This window comes from Hirundo rustica, chromosome 8 (assembly GCF_015227805.2).
Source record: "Hirundo rustica isolate bHirRus1 chromosome 8, bHirRus1.pri.v3, whole genome shotgun sequence".
NCBI lineage: Eukaryota > Metazoa > Chordata > Aves > Passeriformes > Hirundinidae > Hirundo > Hirundo rustica.
In genome coordinates this window covers 9,664,270-9,684,812 of record NC_053457.1, presented here as the reverse complement: position 1 = coordinate 9,684,812, position 20,543 = coordinate 9,664,270, and the positions used below count along the sequence as shown (strand labels likewise).

Sequence of the window (20,543 nt, the reverse complement as noted above, 5' to 3'; positions counted from 1 at the left end):
CTGTCTTCTCCCTCTCAGCTCAGGCACCAAGAGAGGCCCTCACTGAGGGAAATGTGAAGTGCTGGGTGTCCGTGACACTGCTGCAGCGCCTCCAAGTCCAATGGAGAATGAGCCCCTCACCAACCAGTAAGGTAAGCAGGACACAAACTCTTGCTTTACCTTAGGGGAGGAGTGGGCCTTCCACCATGGCCATAGCTCTTCTACAGAGGCCCCATAGTGACAGGCAAACTCCACCAAGATTGGACATTCAGGGCCCCAGAATGAAATTCGCTGGGACAAACCCCTTGTGAACTCGTGAGGGAAAGCAGCAGAAGAACTGATTAGCAGGGAGTTACCGAAACATACACCTAGCACAGCATAAATGTCTATCCAGTAGCATCATTCTCACTTTAAAAAGTACCGTTCTCTGAGATGCCTCAGCCAAATATATGTCCACAATAGTCCAGTTTAATGACTGGACATACCATGGTCATATCTGATGTATTTTAAATGAGTGAAGCTTTCTTAGGTTTATAATCTTGGCCCCGTATCTCTATTGTACCTTTATTGCCTAAAATCCAGTATAGTTCTCTCAGTTCAACAAAATCAGCTAACTTTGGGCTTAGCATCCTCAGCTGCATGACAGAGGGGGTCATGCAGTAATATTGCTGACTGCAACCACCTTTTCTGATTTGGACATTAATAGTATTAGTCTAAGTCCTGCAGAGTCACCTCTGCTTAGGAAACAGTGGCTGTTTTATTTTGCTTCTTCAGGCATGCAAGGAGAACTTCCAGCATTATTTATCTGTCTCAGGAACACAGATGGAGCACAGTGTTTTACACAGCAAGCCTCTGCCCTCTTGCCAGTTTGACAATCACCAGCTTTCCTACTTTGATTTACCTGAATACAGCCCCGAGATTTTGCAAGCTGAGTACATAACTTTGTGGCAGTTCTAGTAAACTTCTTGGAAGCTGCACGCCTTATAGGAACCAAGAAAATTTTTAGGAAAATGAAACAAAACAAAAAAGTACAAACGAGAAAAGGAAAGCTTTTATCTGTTGCTAAAAGGACACAAAAAGAACAACACTCGCAGTCTGTGCAAAAGAGCAAAAGAAAGAAAAAGCTTTATTTTTTTACCTCGATTTACATAGATCCTGGGCAATGACCAGGGATTGGAGAATGCAGTTGCCACCTCTCTGACCCCACTGGTCAAACTAGAAGTCCATCCATTTTCCCTCCTCCAAGGAGGAATGTGAAAACAATCACTTTGTTTATGTTACAATCCGTGAGAAACTCCACTACAAAAATGCAAAACATCAGAAGGCTAAAAAGAATAAGCAACATTAACCTTGTGTATTTTTATTTTTTAATGTTATTTTCTCTGCCCATTCCATCCAGTAACCGTAAACAAAGCCTAGATCAGACTACATAATTAACACATTCGGGTTTTATATGAGAAAAAATTTAGATGTGATTAATCCCTCCAAAAGTAAACACAGATCTTACACTGAAGTTGAGGAAAACTATGCAAAATTCAGGCTAAAGTAATGTTTGTGATGGAAATATCACCAGGAAGTTTGGGGAAATCCTGACCTGCAGACACTTGTTGAAGACTGCTGAGACAAACAAGATGCACAATACTACAATGGTAGAAAAAAAGTTATCATATGTGGTCTAGAAGTTCATCTACATACATGGTCAGTAGCATAGACTCATGAGGAATGGTTCAGGGAGAATCATGTTGCTTCTTTACAAGAGCAATAATAAACAGGAGAGCTGATGTGCATATCCTCTCTTAATACAACTAAAGTCCCTCTTGAAAGCAGAGGGGTTTTTGATAACTGGTTACTGGTCTTTGATCTGTAATCCCTTGAGGAGTTATTCTTCTGCAGTGGTAAGGTCTCAATGCCAAGGGGGAAATACTCTAAACAGGTTTAGGTACATCCTGCATTCTGTAGGACTGCCTTCTCCTTCAAAGTCCTGAAATACGTCACTATTCAGCAGAGAGAGACAGCATATTTCATTATACTGTGAATATGTATATGACTCTAATAGGCTAACTGAAAGAAAAACACATTTATAGGTATCTAAAATGTGTTTTGAGGGACGGGTAACAGATGAGAGCAACAATTATATATATTTGATAACGGTCATGATTGGTACATCCAGCAAAGACTAAGAAGTCGAGGATGCAATAAATGTTCTAGTAACTTTATTCATTTTCTAGCCTGGGTAGATATACATATATTTATGAATTACATACTCAATTTACGGTGAATAAAGCTACCTGTCTCTGGAGAGGTAACTCAAACAGTAGAGGCAATGATTCCCAGCTCTATAGGAAGTTGTGACTCTCTAAAGTCTGAGGTGCAGCAGCAGGCAGGAAAACCAGTCCCAGCACTGCCTGGTCCCAGGCACTGCATGGAGCCAGTCACAGGGCTAATGTGTGATATTGGGGAGCAGGTAATGAATCTGGGTCCTTTTTTAAAGAGACTTTCATACAGCACTGCTCTGGCTCTGATTCTGAAGCTGCCCCTCCTGGCTTTCTTACCTCCCATTGAGCTTACAACAGCACCTCCAATTTTGCTCAGCATGGCCAAGGAGCTTTCCCCACATTTAACGCCTGATCTTGATGCTCTTTCTGTACTTGCAAATGAGCCCTTTCCTCTACCTTCCTCTGCACAGACAGCACTCCCAGCCCTGGGCCCCATCCTGCTCTGGGTCACTCACACCGTCCCCACCAAACTCGCTCCCCAAAGCACAGCCACTGGCTCCTGCCTCCCCCAGCTCCTTGCCCTGCCCAGGCCTTCACCACTACATCTTCCTCCAACAGCTCTGAGACAACTGTAGAGAAAATCAGATTGAGCAGAGTGTTACGCTGCCAGACTGTTGAAGAGAAGAGTTATTATGTGGCTGCAGGCATTTCCAAAGGGCTGATGCCTGTCCACACATTGGTGTGATGACTGCGTTATCCCTCCTGTGGCCAACACCAGGTGCCTATTTACAATCTGGGTCATACTCCCTATCATTCCTACCAAACTGAAACAAATTTACACGACTCCAACTAGAAGGTCTCCAGACAATGCGCTTTCTGTTTCCTTTCCTTGGCAAGAAGCTTTCCCATGAGGACCAAGATTCCCACTCATTTCAGTGATACCAAACTGCAGTTCTGGGTGACTGCATTCCCAGCCTGCCTCTGCTGAAATACTGCCATTTTTCATTTAAAGGTATATTTCAACAAAAAAGGTCAAATTTGGCTAAACCTGAATCAGAAGAAAGGATTAGGAAGGCGGAGGAACAATAATACATCAATTTAGCAAAGTTCTTGCTGTGAATATAAAATACTGTGTAAGTAATCTGCATTGATTGCTTGAAGAAAATTCAGAGTGCATGAGCACTCTGTTATCTTTGCACTGCACCTTTTTTTGTTGTGCTTGTACCAATGCATATTTTACAAAGATTAACGTGCTCCCACCAAATCTATACAGTTCTATGAAATCCATAGGGACATCTGGCAAGAGCAAATTATTTTTTTTTCTGTGCATTCCTTGCAAACAGATTAGCAACCAGTGAAATATTCTTTAATGAGAGGGTTGTCCTGGTTTAGGGCAAATTTGGGAGAAAACCCCCGAATGGGGTCCCTCTGGGGAGCAAACCCAAACGCCCCCTCCCCCCCAACTGGTCTGGTAAAGAACTTCCTCGGAGAAAACTGGAAAAACTATTTTACTTAACAAACAAAGTGCATAAAAGTATAAGGAATGAATAATATGAAATAAAACCTCTCGTTCTGGAGTGAGATGGCAAATTGAGAAAGTCCTTGCCGTGGGTGTAGCTCGGCTCTCTCTCTCAGTCTCTCATCAGTCCCAGTCCCTCCGGCGCTGCTGGAAAATGCTGAGGTCCAGGCCACAGGTGCAGCCCCCAGTGCTCCCCTGGGTTTTCAGTCCAGAGCAGGTTTAACAGTCCCAAGAAAAAAGTAAAAATAACAGTCCAGAGAACTTCTCTGCCCTAGCTAGCCGAAACTAACTAAAAGCAAAAAGATCTCTGTCCTGCAGTCTCTCCAAGCCTCCGCCGAACACCCCGTCCGGAGAAGAATGTGGAGGAGTCAGGCAGTTTTCTCAAAACAAACTCCGCGCTTCTCCTTGCTCTTAGAACCAGCCTTAAAGGCACAGGACTCAATATACAGCACAAACAGGACAGATGACTGGGGATACAAGCATCATAAAGTCACCCTAGGACTGGGTAAAAGGAAAATGGATCTGTTATTGATGCAAAAAGGAGAGCAGTAGAATTCAAAATATGAAGTTCTAGGATAACATCAGGCTGAGGAAAAGACTGTTCCCCTCAATTTGGAAAGAGCAAGTAGCTATTGAAAGAGTGCATAAAACAGAAAGGGATCATTAAAAACTTCATCACTAAGGAGTTAATGAGTGTCTTTGGCAAACCTGTTATCATTTGCATGTTTTCCTTGACTTCACAGGAATACACGATGCATTTTTACCACCTGGAAAAAGAACTATCATTAGAGGATTCTATCAATATCTATTCCTTATTTGCACCTCCTCTTTGCTTGAAGAAAACCATTTACAACCTGAACCTGTAGCTGAAGTTAGCAGCCGTATTGGACCATATATCATTCCGTACTATCTCAACATACCCTTAGAAAGTCAGCTTAATACAGCATCAGCAAAGGCATTAAGAGACTGATGCATAAAGTTCCTGTTGACATGAATTTCACTTGAGTCAGATGCTGAACTGCCACTGGAGAGTTTGCCTATGACTGTGTAGACTCTGCACTGATAAATGAGACTTAGACACAGAAAGTGTTAAGATACTTAAAGAAAAGCAGTCAACCAGTTAATATAATCATTCTAATAAAGGTCTTTTAAATCCAAGGGAACCAGGGTAGTAGCCTACTTTCGGGAAAGAAATAGTACTGGACGGAGCAAAGTTTGCCCCACAGACTTTAATACACTCCACAAAAGCTACCAGCAGTGTAACACATCTGGGAGATTTGCTTGGGAGGGAAGGTGAAGTACAGTGGCAGGCAACCAAAAGTACCTGAGAGCTCTCAGGAGGGCAGTTCAAATATCTGTGCCCTTTATCCCCAGTCCAGAAGCACTGTGCAGCTTTATGTTGACAAGCATTACAATAAGCCATCCATTTTCAGAACTATCATGCTAGGAAGATTTACAGCACATTTACAAGATCTAGCACTAATTTTTTTGCAAGAACATACAATGGATCACTATTAAGATGGTTTAGATCACTCATTTGCCATGCTAGGAGGCAGGACTGTCACCTTCTTTGTCATTAAGACATATAGGTGAGTGAAAGGCAAACATAACAATGGATTTATGTGGTGCAATGTAATTTTACTCTGCTTAAACCAAACATCTGTATAGCCTAAAAAAATATCATGCCCTCCTGAATTCTACTTCAAAATCCAAGAGCATATCCATCAAGGCAATTACCTACATCAAAAAGAGCTGTAAATTGAATACCAGAGATCAAAAAAGCAGAGCAAGATGGTTTCCCAGCAGCCTTATGATCTAATCAGTTCTCCTGGCATCACACCCTTTAAGCACAGTTTTCAGGAAAACTGCAAAAAATCCACTACTATCTTCAACCAACACCCCTGGCTGTAAATGCACCCCTGAAATGTCAACTTCACCATGTAGTCAGGAGAACTGAACAAGCTCTGGTGGCATCTGGGGTGAATTCCCTCTGCCTGACACCTCAATCAGCTGGGAGCCAGGTCAGCACAGTGTGGGGCTGAGCTAGGGGAAGCTCATATCCCCTGTGCTCATATCCCTTTTTGCTCCCATTTTGCAGTAGGATTATCAGGATGAAGAAAAGTTATGCATCTAAGAAGCAACTATCATGCTAGTGGCACCTTGTTAAGGCAATGGTTGGACAATCTGCATGCTGCACATACTCCAGAGCCACTGTACAGCCAGACTCCAGGCCCCAAACATCTCCAAAAGGACAGAGAGGTGATGCCTGTGAGTGCTCACCACTGAGCAACTCACTCGCATGTTTGTTTAGGGCCCCAAATCAGTAATTTGTGTTTGTCTTTAATCAAGCTGTGCCAGTGTGCACATTAATTTAAGCCTCAGTTACAAAGAGGAAATATGTTAATATAGAGAACAGTCATTGCCAGAAAAATACACTGGCCAGTCTCTAAAAAAAATGGGTGAGGGGAAGTTCTACAGGCTGCAGAAATTATTGGTTCATACTTTTCCTCTAATTATCAACTCAGTGAGTGCGCCTTTGTTTTTCAGGTCGCTCCCCAATTACATGTTTCCTTTGTTCCACAACATTTAATTCTTTTCCAGTGTTGCAAAATTAACTGGACAGGTTTCTTAATCTTGTGTCCACAAAGAACTTGTTGTAATTGCAATGAATGCTTCCATTTTGCTGGTGTCTGAAATACGATTTGCAGGGGAAGGGGGAGTGCGGGTTGATGCTAGTCCCATCATTAATAACATTCCTGCAGGGATTGTAGTGGTGGGAGTAAAACCCCAAAGCTTTTATATAATAACAGCATGTGTTTGCACGTGAGCTGCTCCTTTAAGAAGCCTTGGGCTACTGGAAGTAGAGAGATCCAGAGAAAAGGCAGCCCCAGGGCTATAACAGAGGGCAGAGGTTAAATCTTTTGGCATATTTACCATAAGAATGGTCACTGCACACCCTGTCCCTGAAGGCTTCACCGAAATAGAAGTGTTTGCCATCGGCACTGCCCTGCTGGTAGAAGGTAAGTTTGGTGTGGGACTTAAGCAGCAATGAGATTTTTTTCCTCCTATTATTTCTGGTAAGAGAGGAGAAGGAAAATTGAAGTGAACAGCAGCATTTGTGGTATGGTGACCCTGGTTACAGCAGCTACATCACCAGTACTTCTGGTGAGTAAATCAGGGTGAGCTGGAAACTCTTTGCTGTGAATATCTGTGCTCTGTGCATAGCTGTAGCAGTGAAGTACTTGCTACTCAGCTCTCTTCTCAGAAATTTGGGATGTATTATTTTGTTGTTGACTTTTAAAGGCAATTTTATCTTCCTCTGGGGAAAGAAGCTGGAAGTGACTGATAGTCTCTCAATAAAATTAGACTGCTTGTTTTGTGAGTTGTGATGGCTGTCTTACAATCAAACATGATAGCTCCAAAAAACCTGTAAACTGTTATCATACATCCAGACTGCATTGGTAGCACTGCAATTAATGGCTGCTGGGTAAAAGTAACAAACCATATCAATTTAATTTAGCCAGTGTGATCTTTTCTTAAGGCATGTGCCGCTTATTGAGAGACTGCCACAAAACTGCATTTATACCTACCTGGCAGCCAGCAAAGGCTCAATAGCTAGGATTATGTTGGTGTCAGTCCCAGGCCCTGGGATCCCATTCCTGCATAGTGCTGCTCAGAGGGAGATGTGGGAGTTGTGGGGCCCAAAGGCAGAGGAGGAGAAGCACCATCAGAGTGGGATAAATGCTCATTAGCTCACCCCATGAACATGGAGCACGGCTGCTCACCTTCACCTTGCAGCCGAGCTCTTATCTGGCTGCAAAGGAAAGCTGGAAATGCTGTCAGACACTCTTCCGTGGAAGAGAGAGGAAAAAGCTTCTACTTCTTGCCCAGGGGCAGGCTGCTGCCTAAACAGAGTCCGGGGCTAAGCCCGGCTGACAGCCCCTGAGCCATGTGCATAGCCCGGCAGGATCTGCACTGCCATCCTGAAGGGTGGGAAGCAGCAGGAGGACAGGGGCAGTGCTGGGGGCTGGCAGAGCCCGAGAGCCGGGTCCTGCTGGGGACCTGCTTGTGGCACCACGGCCCTGCCAGCCCTGACCTGCGCTGGGGACCTGCAGATGTGCAAGTTCCAGCAAAGAACCCGTGGTAACCGTCAGTTAAAACTAGGTGTAACCTAAAACATTTCTGGTTTACTAAACATGAGTATTTTCCATAGAGTTTTAGGCAGAATGTGCCCAATAGATTGGCAGTAAAACTTTATTATTGTCATTTGGTTTAGAAGACCAAGCTAAATAATCAGGATTAATTTGCTTTCTGAAACGCATGAAACACACTCTCCTTTTTACAAGCTTCTTACTGCAGTTTGCAAAAAAGGTTGTGGTGGAGAGTTGCATTCATTTCATTAAGTAGACACATTTGCTGATCTAAAAATGAAAATTCAAAGCGGTTTTTTTTAAATATAATAAGTTCTCTATTTGTACACTCATGCTGACCTTCAAGAAATCAGAATCTGGTAAACCCTGAGGCTTCCAAAAACAGCTAAAAGATAGGAAAAAATCTGATATAGTAATAACTCCTCAGCTCTACTCTAAATATGCTCAGAACACATCTCTCCTAAAGGCTTCTCTGCATTTGGGAGAGTTGACAGCAGTTTTACCCTGTGGGTGGGAGGTAATCTGGCAGGGAGGAAATAAAAACAGCAGATCTCAAATGGCTCCAAGTATTTCTCCTGGAAATATTTTGTTATATGTTGTGTAATGATAGACACACATCAGCTGTTACTATGGTTATGCCATCAGCCATTAATGCAATTAAGGTAGAAGCAGGATTTTTGACTAGAAAAAAAATCATCTATCTTATGTAACTGCAGAATTAAGGCAATAAGCATAAGTAACTACACCACTTTACAGAATTAGGGGATAAGGATTTTTTCTGTGCTACATCATTTCTTTTTCCAAGAAGAACACAAAGACATTGTGCCTCTCATCTAACTGAAACTTAGAGACTGGATATTGAGTCAGAGCCTCATCAGAACTAAAATAATTTAGGTTGCCTTGAAAAGGGCATCAAAAGACAAAGCTTGAGTTTAAACCAGTGAAGGATGGGCTTTGGAGTGGCACAGCTCTGTGCTGGGCAAATAGCTTGGGTTGTTTGGATCCCTCTCTGAGAACCAATATAAATTTATTTTTTTAAATCTATCAGTGACTGCTTCTCATGATTAGATTATTGCTTTCCATGTATGGTCTACTGATGAGGGGCAGTAATAAGATTGAGCTAGTGTGATTCACGCACTGTGTAGGCTACCCTGAGACAGAAGCCCAAAGGGAGACAGGCTGACTGAAACATGGCTGAGGTATTTCTGTGCTCAATCAAAAAAGAACGTTATAATGGATATTAAATACAAGGCATTTCTCTGTCAAAGTCAGGCCGGGACATGTGTACACCAGCAGCATGTGCTGGCTCTCAGCTCTCCTGAAGCTGCCTCCTCTGCATCTCACTTGCTCTGAACCCTGAACCATGTGTCCCTGCATGGAGCCTGACAATCCAGTTGCTCTTATTATAACAAAAGGCAGAATTACAAATAAGATCAAACTGCTTCTGCTCAATATGACTGATGAAGTCTGAAGCACTGTCCTGAGCCATGACTTCTCTTCCGAAAGCTTCTGTCACTTGCGTGCATACTGACCACTACAGATATATTCCCTGTGCATAAGATTCCACTGTAATTATTGTCCTCTCATCAAAGAAAACAGCAGTATCATTGCAGATATTTTCCATTTCCAGTTGAATCACACCAAACAATTCTGTCTTTCAGCTCTGCTTGGTTTCTGTCTGAATGGCTTGACAATTATTTCTTTCCGAAAAATCAAAGAGCTCCGAACGCCCAGCAATCTGCTGGTTCTCAGCATTGCCATGGCCGACTGCGGGATTTGCATCAACGCCTTCATCGCTGCCTTTTCCAGCTTCCTCAGGTGGGGCACAAAGGTTTTCCTAAAGCGTGCTCGGAAGAACCACATGAACATTAACAGCTTAAGTTCTAAGAGGCCCAATTAATCCAATGCCTCTCTTCCTAAGTCATAGCCAACCTTCTCATTCCCTCAATCTGAAACAGCAAAACAAAATCCTACATGGTTCTACCGGGCAAGTGGAAAAGCAGATTTTACTGCATAATCACTGACAGATAAGAAGACTGACTAGAGAAGGCATTCAGCCAGACAGCTTTACCAGTGGTTATAGAAGCTACTTGAATATCAAAATATCACTTCACTAAACCTCTAGACTGACCCCAGATTTGTCTGCAAGTCTTTATCTGTTTGTTGTGTTGCACTGACTTGCACACATTGACAAATTTGCTCCTCAGAAAGGAGGCAATTCCTGAAGATCTGGATAATTGGATGAAATGTAAATTTCAAATTTAAAAACCCCAATTTTTCAATACACAGATGCAGGGTTATATTTTCTTCTCAGCATTTAGAGTGCAGTGTTGTACCGTCAGAGACGCCACAGCAAGCAAAATGCTGGCAAATGCCTAAAAGCAAGCACAGAAACATCTTTCACAGTGTTTCTCAGACAGGACAAGCACAGGCTATCATTGTACCCTCTCTGTTGATGCAATTTCCAAACATGTCTTCACCCTTCTCTATCATTTTCTTAGCATATTCCTTGTTTGTTGGCAGATACTGGCCCTATGGCTCTGATGGCTGTCAAGTGCATGGCTTCCATGGTTTCCTGACAGCACTGGCCAGCATCAGCTCCAGCGCTGCCATCGCCTGGGACCGATACCATCACTACTGTACAAGTAAGGGCTGCAATTTACCTCACAGCCTTACCCACACCCTGCAAAAGGCAGCTGCCCTTGGCTCCTGAGAATCAAAGCAAGCACATACTTCCTATTTGTGTATCTTATATATAAGTTTGTTTTTCTTACACATTAGATAGAGCAAATATAAACAGTTTCTCCAAAAGACCTCCCCTCTCAGGGGGAAATTACCAACCACCTTCAGGAGATCCAGATCCATCCAATTTGTGACCTTCTCACCGTGCTTTCTCTTAATCCATAAGTAATCTTTAAAACAAAATCCTAAATGAAAGCAAATTCCTCATATTGAAGAAAAATCTATTCATCTTGGGCTTTCATCCAACACCCTGCTGGGTAGCAAAGAGATCATCATGTTCATGCAGATTTTACTAATTATAGATAAGTTTGGTGTGAGAAGAGAGCTGCCTCTGCAGAGACGGTGGCTGGAACACAGCCCACGCAGAGGCATGATTGGGCAGACGAGGCTCAGCAGCCCCTTTGTGCTGCTGCAGGCACAGGCGTTCGGGGGTGCAACAGGCTTTTTTTTACCCACAGAGCCTTTGAGGCCACAGCCTCAATGTGATTCCAACAGCAAATGACAAAACACACCTAAAGCACACAGGGAATATGGGCAGTCTGATGATCCTGTTGAGGAAAGGCTGCAAACTTTTTTGTTCTGCGATTTTTGTAGGAGTTCGGCTCAGGCAAAGAAATGTATTTTTTCATGTCTAGACAAAGGCCCCAAATAATGCAGGCTGTGAGCTAAATTCATACTAACACCCCTTTGGACACTGAAATGCATCTGGAGCTGGAAGAGGAGCATCTGTGTTTTACGAGAGAGAGCCTGAAAATAAGCATGTCTGGGAAAGACATTTTACTCTCTGCCACATTGACTTTAATGCTTTTGTGTCATACACTCCTCCAGTCAAGAACACACAATACATTAAGAACACAGGCAGAAGGACCCTAAGGGCACAAGCTTCTTTAGTTTGCTCAAATTGTTACTTACTGATGGCCAAACATGGCTCCTACAGCAAACATTTTGAACAACAAAACAAAACTGAAGTCCCAGAAGGCGCTCATGCCCTGCAGTTATTCCAGTAAAACCAGCCCCTTCTAGTTCAATTCTTCTCATGCTGATTGAAGGAAGATTAAGTCATATTTCATCGATGTGCTGCACCAAGCCCACAGGCTATACTGTGTTCTCAATCCATACATTAAACTCCTGTTGACACCGGTGTGACTTGCATGCCTGTACAGAAGGTACAAAATACCTTTACCTAAAATACAAGGCTTTCAGCCTTTTTATCTTCATTCCCCAGGATCTGGTACTCCTTCCAGGCTCAATTACATCATCCCCAGGTTGTTTTTTTGTTATGTCCTAACAGTTTCCCAAGAAAACCTTTGTTGTGGGATTCATCAGCTTGGCACTTGATTATTCACTATCTGTATTTCTGGGAAGAAAGAGCTGATGAGAATGTAAGAGATTGCTATGACGATAGGATAACTTGGGATGTTACAACCATCCTGGATGCTAATATCACAAATTTGTTCACCATCATTCCAAAAGCTGACCAGGTTTTTAAATTTGGAAGTCAGCACAGCCCTAAGTGACAAAGCACTACCTTTAAGTGTTTTGATAATCAGACAAGTCACTCACCAGAAATCAGGTTGATATTGCTTGGCATACGAAAGAAAATAATATTATCACCCTACATGACAGAGAAGGTCAGGATATTTTATTCTCCCCTCTCTTGTTTGTTTTTTTTTTTTTTCACTTCCAGGCAACCACATTGGGCAACTCTCTTTTCATCCCTTAAGTGTGGCTCTGGGGTCTATGAGATTCTACTTTGACAGCAAAAGGGAGAGAACTAGAGAAAGAACCTAGAAGTGTGCAATGAGAGCAGAAACAGCAGGGGAGTTTGAAGGGTATCAATGTTAATCTCTAGGAAGATGGGAAAAAAAGATTTTAAAATTTGATCATTAGGTGGAAAAGAAGAAAACAGAAGTTGTTCTATGTTAGTGCCTGACAGTGAAGAACAAAAGGGCAGATTCTAAGGAAGCTGTCTCTCAGCAGCCAAGTATTCAGGACAGAAGGTGACAGTTCAGATCAAGGCAGGAATTGTCAGTTCCTCTGGCCATTCACACCACCGTTAGAAGTTTCTGAAGAGAGCAAGGATCCTGGTCGGTTCAATAAGCATAGCATAAAGTTACAAATTTAAAAGGAAAGAAAAGAATATTGTTTTTTAACTTGCATTTAAGAATTAGGGGGAAACAGAAAATCTGAAGTGATTTGTATCTGTACTTCTCTCAATATTATAAAAGAGAAGACAAACAAAACCAGCAGGGATTTCACAGCAGCATTCAATTTCTAAAAGTAGAATTACAGTGACTTTTATCTAATCCTTAACAACCAAGGTAACATGGGTTGTTACATCAGTATTCAAAGATTACTACCATTTGCTAAAATTACAGCTGTCAGCTCTGTCAAATTAGGAGTAAGTCCTAAACTCCTGTGACTGACTGCAGCCACCCTGCCACATTCCCTTCACTTACTTTTGCACCTGTATCAGTTTTCCCTGACATAATGTCGATGTTTTTACAGATCTCACATTTTTCACTGAAGCAGGAGGTAATCACCAAGACAATCTAAGATGATAGTGAACCACAAGGGAAAAAAAAAAAAAAAAGAAAAAAGAAAAAAAAATCCTTAATTAGATTATTTTTAAAAGCTTTTTATTATGATATGCACAAAAGTAGCTATTACACATTACAGCTTTCTTATTCCTATAAAAATGAATACTTGTGAACACCACTGACTGCTGCTTTTTTCACTGCAGATGAAGTAGGAGCTAAGACCTATTTTATTTGTCACTAATCTATATTTTTTCTTATGAGATTTTAAGATATTTCTGTCTTTGACAAACTTAGCTAATTTTACATGATACATGTCATTAAGTTTGGTACAAGCCATATATTGTTTTGGAATATATTATAACTTAATATTATACAGCTATTATAACTTAACCATTTGCAAGAATGAGGAAAAGGGACTATTTTTCCCCCCCATCATAGAAAATCTTTTTGACTTTTTATTTGAGAAGCTCCTTTTGAACAGCAGGCTGAAATCTTCCCACAGTGCCAGAGATGTATTTTTCAGTCTGTGAAAATCAGCTAAATGTTTGAATAAATCATAAATCTTAAAAAAAAAAAATCATCTATGTTTCCACAAACTAAACCTTGAGATATAGTTTATGATTTTATCACTAAAAATTTGCCTTCATAATCCAAAGGATGAAGGTTCCATGCTCTATCTAGCACTTGCTAAAAGTACATCTTTTGGCATCACAATTTTAGTAATCTTTGGATGATGGGGGAGAAGTCTTTCTGTTCCAAAGCAATTAGAGAAATCATTTAGAATTCCCTGTATTAATATTCCACCATGTGGAGAAGAGAGGCTTCCCTTCTGCTTTTCAAAGAGAGAAAACCAGAACACAAGAGTGATTAGACTTAATAGGACCAAACTGCCAGCACTGGGCACTAATTAGGAATAATATCTGTAAGCATATGCTGAACCCCATACATATGCATTAAATTGAATTAGGACCTACACAGCGATTACATTAAATTTTATCAGGCCAAGAAAAGGCATTTAAGGTAAAGCAATGGCCTGCTGTGCACGAAAACAACTGAACTGCTCTCAACTTGTTCATGCTCTCAGCCTGCTCAGGGAAGGACATTTTTGCCACATGAGCACAGCACGATTCTTTCACTGTTCTTGTACTGAAAGTGTTTTTTTTCTGAGTAAAACTAAAATAATCTCAAGATTGTTTGATTTTACGTCCATACATTTTTATATACTTCTGATATGTGTGTAAATATTTTTTAAAGGGTCAACCAGCAGCTGATTTCACCAGCTCTACTTCACCGTTAATCTCATTTTGCAAAAGCTCAAAGCCAAAAGGAAAATTTTAATTTTGTTAGTTCTGATTCTCTCCTCTTCAAGCATCCAAAGTGGGGCCCCTTAAATGTGAGAGGAGAGAAAAGATGAGCTCAGCCCCAGAAATGAGCTTTCCAAAGGCAGGCTGTTGAGACATGCCTGGTGCCAGACTCCATTATTGCATAGTCCTTTTATTCTGCATCTAATAAGAAAATGGTGATCCCTAACTCCCATGGAAAACTAACTAAAATAATCTTTTGCCCATAGTTTTTCATAGAAAAGGCACAAACATTAAAGTAATCAGATGCTTAGGCTACATTGCTTCTTTGGACTGAGAGTTTAAGAATAATTACAAATCACTGAAAAGTTGCACTTCTATTTCTAATCCCCTAAATCAAAACCTGTTATTTTCTTTTCATCTATGTAATTCTATAGTCATATTATGTGAGTACTACAAAGCAGTATTTAAATCTTTGCAGCCAAAAAATATCTTCCATATAGTAATCATATGAAAGACAGATATTAGTCATTATTAACAGTTCTTCATTAGTAATCATTACAAAAATATGTTTTAAATTACTAAAAAATCAAATTTTTTTGCAAGTACAAAATACAAAACCTAGAATATTCCATACAGATTATTTTCTTTAATTCTCATTGGTATTTAAATTGCAGTGTGTACAACTGTCTTTTCCCGTGATTCATTTTTGAGCACCTGCACCAAACGCAATTCAGACTTCAATTTTTTTCCCTGAAGAACCTCTGGAAGATAAGAAAATTAGAACTCTCGTAAAAGGGCAGTTTCACTAACACCCTTTATTTTCCTTTTTTAAAATATACAAGAACAGTACAACACAAAATAGCTACTGTAGAGTTTGTGGTTCTTCCCAGAGCTGCTGCCTCATGGGGCTCTCCAGCCTGTGTGGCCTCCAGATGTCCTTCAGCCACATCTGGCCCCACAGCAGGGACTCACCTCATGCACCCCATCCCCAGTCTTTCAGGGAAAGATCAGAACTGGCCTGAATCTTCCTGCCTGCTGTCTAAGAGCAGACAAAAAGATTGTTTCCCAGCCTCAGTGAAAATGACATCATCACTTGTCCCTGATGGGAGGTTGGATTAGAAGGGATGCTGGGGGAAGTCGCTGTTCCCCTTGCTGGTGCTGCTGGCATGGGCATGATGACAGACACTGGCCTCAATAACAAAATTATCCAGACCTTTTCACATGCAAGCACTAGGGTTAGAACAGTATCTTGCAGCAGCAAGGAAGCCTGCCTTCCTTCTCCATGAAGAGATACTTCCTGCGTCATCTCAAGTTTCCAACCTTTCATTACATTCCTATGGTCTTTGGTGGAACCGGATGAGAGAGGTACAAGGGAACACTTTTTTATAAAATTAGAAAAAAATTACTGATTATGAGCTTCACATTTCCTGTTACAGGCTAAGTGATGATCTTAAGGGCAAAATTACTTGTCCAGTAGTATTTTTAGAACAGGCTCTGTTCTCAGGTTGCATATGTATGTTCACACATATATTGATGACCAGTAATTTAGAACCGAGTGTATTAGATATCCACACGTGCCATGCACTCCTGGCCAGGCAGGGAGGAAGAAGGCAGGGGCTGGGGAGTGTGTGCAGAGTCACATTTCTGATCTGACCCACACTCTGCAATGGGACTCTTTCTTCAAACACGGTTTATTGCATTACCCTGTTCATTCTGCTCTCTGCGTCATCTGTGTCTTTAAACACATTCCTGAAACACAAGAATACAATGGTTGTAACAGCAGCTGTATCTCCAGTGGGGTACAAAGCTGAGCAGCAAACAGCATTTGTCTAAGTAAAACACACAAAAGGGAAGCACACCTTGCTGTTTGCTAAAATCTTCCTTCATATTTTATGGAAGACTGATTCCTCCTGATGCGGGTCAGCTTCAGGATACAAACATGAACGACTGCTTGTTGGGCCCGAGGCCCAAGGGCCTGACAGCTGCTTCCAGTGGTTTTGTTCAGGGCATGGAGACCCCCTTTCCTCTTCCCACAGGGAGCAGGCTGCAGTGGAGCACAGCTGCCTCCATGATGGTGTTTGCATGGCTCTTTGCTGCCTTCTGGTCCGTGATGCCCTTACTGGGGTGGGGAGAATACGACTACGAGCCCCTCCGAACCTGCTGCACCCTGGACTACAGCAAAGGGGACAGGTGAGAGCCAGGGCCAGCTCTCACGGGAGCAGGGTGCAGGCTGCCATCCCCTAGGACAGCCTTGGTGGCACACAACCGCCCCAGCTGTGCCCACCACTGTTCCTGGGGCAGATGTCCCTCCCCGGCGGCTGGGACACGGCAGGCATCACCCAAGGCTGTCTGGACTCACTTGGCAGCACGCAGAACAGCTGAAGTCAGCTTCCTCTGTGCGAGAGGCTGGTGCTCAGCTTTCTGCCACTGCCTCATTCATCTATACACTGCATCTTTTCTGGGTTTAGGGCTTGAAGCCCTTTCAGAATGCCTTTGGCTTCACGCAGGCCAGCACAGATGTCTGAATAGAGATGTTTGGGTCTAGAATACAAACACCTGCTGTGATTTTCTACAATACTGTCCATCCCACACATAACAGCATGGCACAGCTTAACTGGCCTTCAGAAAATGCTGCACTTAAAGCAATTAACAAACGTGGTTTTAGCAATTTAAAAATTTCAATTTGGTAAATACTTACAGCAAGTTTACAGAGATGCACTAGAGTTTAATTAACACCCTCTTTTTTCTTCCCTCCTCACCTTTTCCAGAAACTATGTCACATTCCTTTTGGCTCTGTCCACATTCAATTTCCTGATCCCAGGCTTCATCATACTGACAGCCTATCAGTCCATACACCAAAAGTTCAGGAAAACTGGGCAATTTAAGGTAAGAAAACTCCCTGAACCCCTGTAATCACCCTGACAAAATAGGGCTGCATTCAGTAGAGACAAAGTCCTTGAAAAAAAACCAATTTATTCCACAAAGACTTTGACTCAGCTCCTTCTGTCCTCACTCCCCAGTGCTACTTGAGTAGGAGGGTAGTGCAACACAGGATGGGGCCATTCAAAAAGTCCATGGAAACACCATCCTTGGAAATGTCAACATTTTACCAGACAGCAACATTTGCCCCAAGATAGTGGTGTGAGCAGTTCCCCATCAAAGAGGGAGCTGGACCAGTGATCCTGAAGATTTCTCTCCATCAACACTGGTCCAACTCTCCTCAAAAAATAAACACAGACCACACAGAATATTTGTCAATAGCATATCAATATTTATCCAGAGAAATTTCTCTCAGGAAGGATTGTTATTTCCTGCTTTGCTACAAGCCTTTGGCTTAAGGCTGATGAAGACAAACAGAACTACAGCTCTCTGCAAGGAAACACACAGGCACCCCATGGGGGGAGAAGGGCCTTCCCATACACTGTGTTAACACTTGGCTGAGGAAATTCAGAGATCTTTATGAGCTGGAAACAAAGGAATTGTTCTGGTGTGGCAGATTTATGGGAATGTAATGTGGTGATTATATGAGTTGTTTGCTGAGGTGCAGGCTGTACAGTCTGGGGCACTATGCATGGCTGGTAGGCACAGCCCTACCCCTGCACTCAATAAAGACCGTCAGATCTCAAGAGAAATGTTATATTGACAGAGACAGTCAGGCAGGCTTGTTTGTAGCTGACTGGAATAAAAACATGTGCCCTCTATATATTTCTTGAACAAATCTCAGTGTTCATTATCATATCTATTACTTTTTTTCCAGTGAGTTTGTATGCACTAGCATGTGATTTCTTTCTCACAATACTCTGTAGCTGTGCAGACAAGCTACAGTGCAGAACATTTAAGGATGAAGTTATCACTTCTTTAGTCATTACTATTTATAAGATACTTGGAACAGCTGGCCATAAACACCACGGATAGGGTCCTAGCATAAAGGACAGAGAAATCCTCCTACCACAACATAGCTACTGCATCCATTTGTTGCACCAGCATGGCAGTGGCTTCACACAGTTTGTCTGCAAGACCATCTAGGAAGTCAGCTAAAGACCATTCCTTTTAATCTGCTTTTAAATTTTCACACTGCTCTCTCCCCTCAGCAGCAGTCACTGGCCATGGTTTCTATATCTAGCACACACTGATTTAGCTGATCTACCATAAGGTGTTTTGCCACCTCTGCCACTCCCCACCCACGCCCAGGATCAGGCTTTGGTGCTGCTGCACTGTCCCATATTCTGTCCCATATTCTGTTGGCTGATCCTCTCCTGCAAACGAACACAATTGTCCCACAGGACCTCTCCCATCCATTTGTTGCAAGGTGTGATGGTGAAACACAAAGAAACCTACTGCTCTTGTTTTTCAGTTTAATACTGGTTTGCCACTGAAGACACTGGTCATTTGCTGGGGTCCCTATTGCCTCCTGTGCTCCTATGCAGCAGTGGAAAATGTGATGTTCATTCCACCAAAATACCGCATGGTACGTCAGTGCCACCCCAGAACCCAAACAATTAAATTCTCCTCACTCTCCTCTCTCTGTCTCTGTGGAACAATGCCTATTCACTCACTATTGGGTTTACTTGAAAAAAATGTATATAAGAAGTAGTCCTTTGTCCTCAAAGCATTGTTCATCTACCATTTTTTAGTGAAAACAGGTAAGCACAGTGATATAACAGGCAAACAGGCATTGCATTACTGCTTTGATCAAGCAAAAATTTAGGATGTCAGGGGTACTTTTCTCCAGTAGTTAGTTAGGTGTACTGTTCTGTGCCATGTAGGAGCTTTTTGTGTCCCGCCTAGAGTGAAGTACCAGCTCAGAATTTTCAGTTCTAAAGAGACTGTTTGTCTCATTCATATTTCTAATACTTCTCTCTCCTCAAGGAAGCTGTAACTGGTCATTCCTAAGGTTCTGCTGCCTCCTTTTTACCCTTTCTTCTATGAGCCTCGGCTCCAAAGCCGCTTTTGGGACTCAGTAACATCACATCAAACCTTTCAACTTTCATTCCATGCCCCAAAATCAGCCCAGTTCCAGGTCACCAAATGCATTACTGTATTCAGTATCCCACATTAAATGTGTTAGCAACATCAGCCTGCTTATCCATCCAAAGGTGTCCATGGCACACAAGTGCTCGTACTCACTCTCAGCTGAATTATCCCTGTTTCAGGCAATGCCGGCCTAAATTCAATTCTTTCTCCTGGAAACTATAATTTCCTGAGTAGGACTTCCCACCAGCCAAATTGCTTTTACTTCTCCTCTGTCTGGGAGTAGCAAGCTAATGCCATTGGAGAGAGGCTTTTTTTGGTAAAGGGAAACTCAACATATGCTGAATCAGCCCATTGGCTTCTCACTGTGTTTTCCCAGTAATAAATATTGTGTCTCATGACAGATTCCTGCCCTCATCGCCAAGTCTGTGCCAACAGTGGATGCCTTTGTATATGCCCTGGGAAATGAGAACTACCGAGGAGGAATATGGCAGTTCCTCACAGGACAGAAGATTGAGAAAGCAGAGGTTGATAACAAAACTAAATAACCCATCATGGCATTAAAGAAAATTACTGCGGGTATGTCACTGAAAGCAAAATTCAAGAGAAAACTGAGTGCATTCTCTGATACGTGCAAAGGTGGTTCCACATTGGAAAGACTGTGCATTGGCTACAAAAAACGAAGCATGGAAAGAAAGCACTCCAGATAACTGCCCAAACCATCATGAGCTGCTTGTCAAACAAGCTGCCTTAAACCTGTGTCGATTGCCATCAGTCTCATTTTGTATGTCACTGCGAATAAAGTATGTGCTGGAAAGCTTTTTTTTTTTTTTTTCCTTCTGATAAAAGCTAAGCAAATTAACTGAAGCAGGATATTCATTTATCCAGTGAGGCCTCATCAGATCAATCTGGGCAGGTTGTCCATATGGTAATGTCTGGATTACTAGAAGATTAAACCAGTATCCAGTATTGACCACATGTCTGTATAAATAGCTCATTCATCTGAACAACTCATTTTCAGTGCACCCAAAACAAGAGTTTCCAGATTTCCGTCATGAATGTGACATCCTAGTTCCATAAAAACGTTTTAGTGAGCCTGTTTCCCCAGTAAGGAATATTAG

At 42.1% G+C, this 20,543-nt stretch overlaps 1 protein-coding gene across 1 annotated transcript; it reads left to right on the top strand.

Annotated features, from left to right (window-relative positions):
• Positions 1–6,655: 6,655 nt before the first annotated feature.
• RGR (retinal G protein coupled receptor) lies at positions 6,656–20,068 on the top strand. Its single transcript, XM_040071535.2, has 7 exons — positions 6,656–6,734; positions 9,527–9,683; positions 10,389–10,510; positions 16,488–16,641; positions 17,220–17,337; positions 18,806–18,919; positions 19,827–20,068. Exons 1-7 carry the CDS (start codon positions 6,656–6,658, stop codon positions 19,968–19,970), a joined length of 888 nt encoding a protein of 295 aa, XP_039927469.1. The 3' UTR covers positions 19,971–20,068.
• Positions 20,069–20,543: the final 475 nt, after the last annotated feature.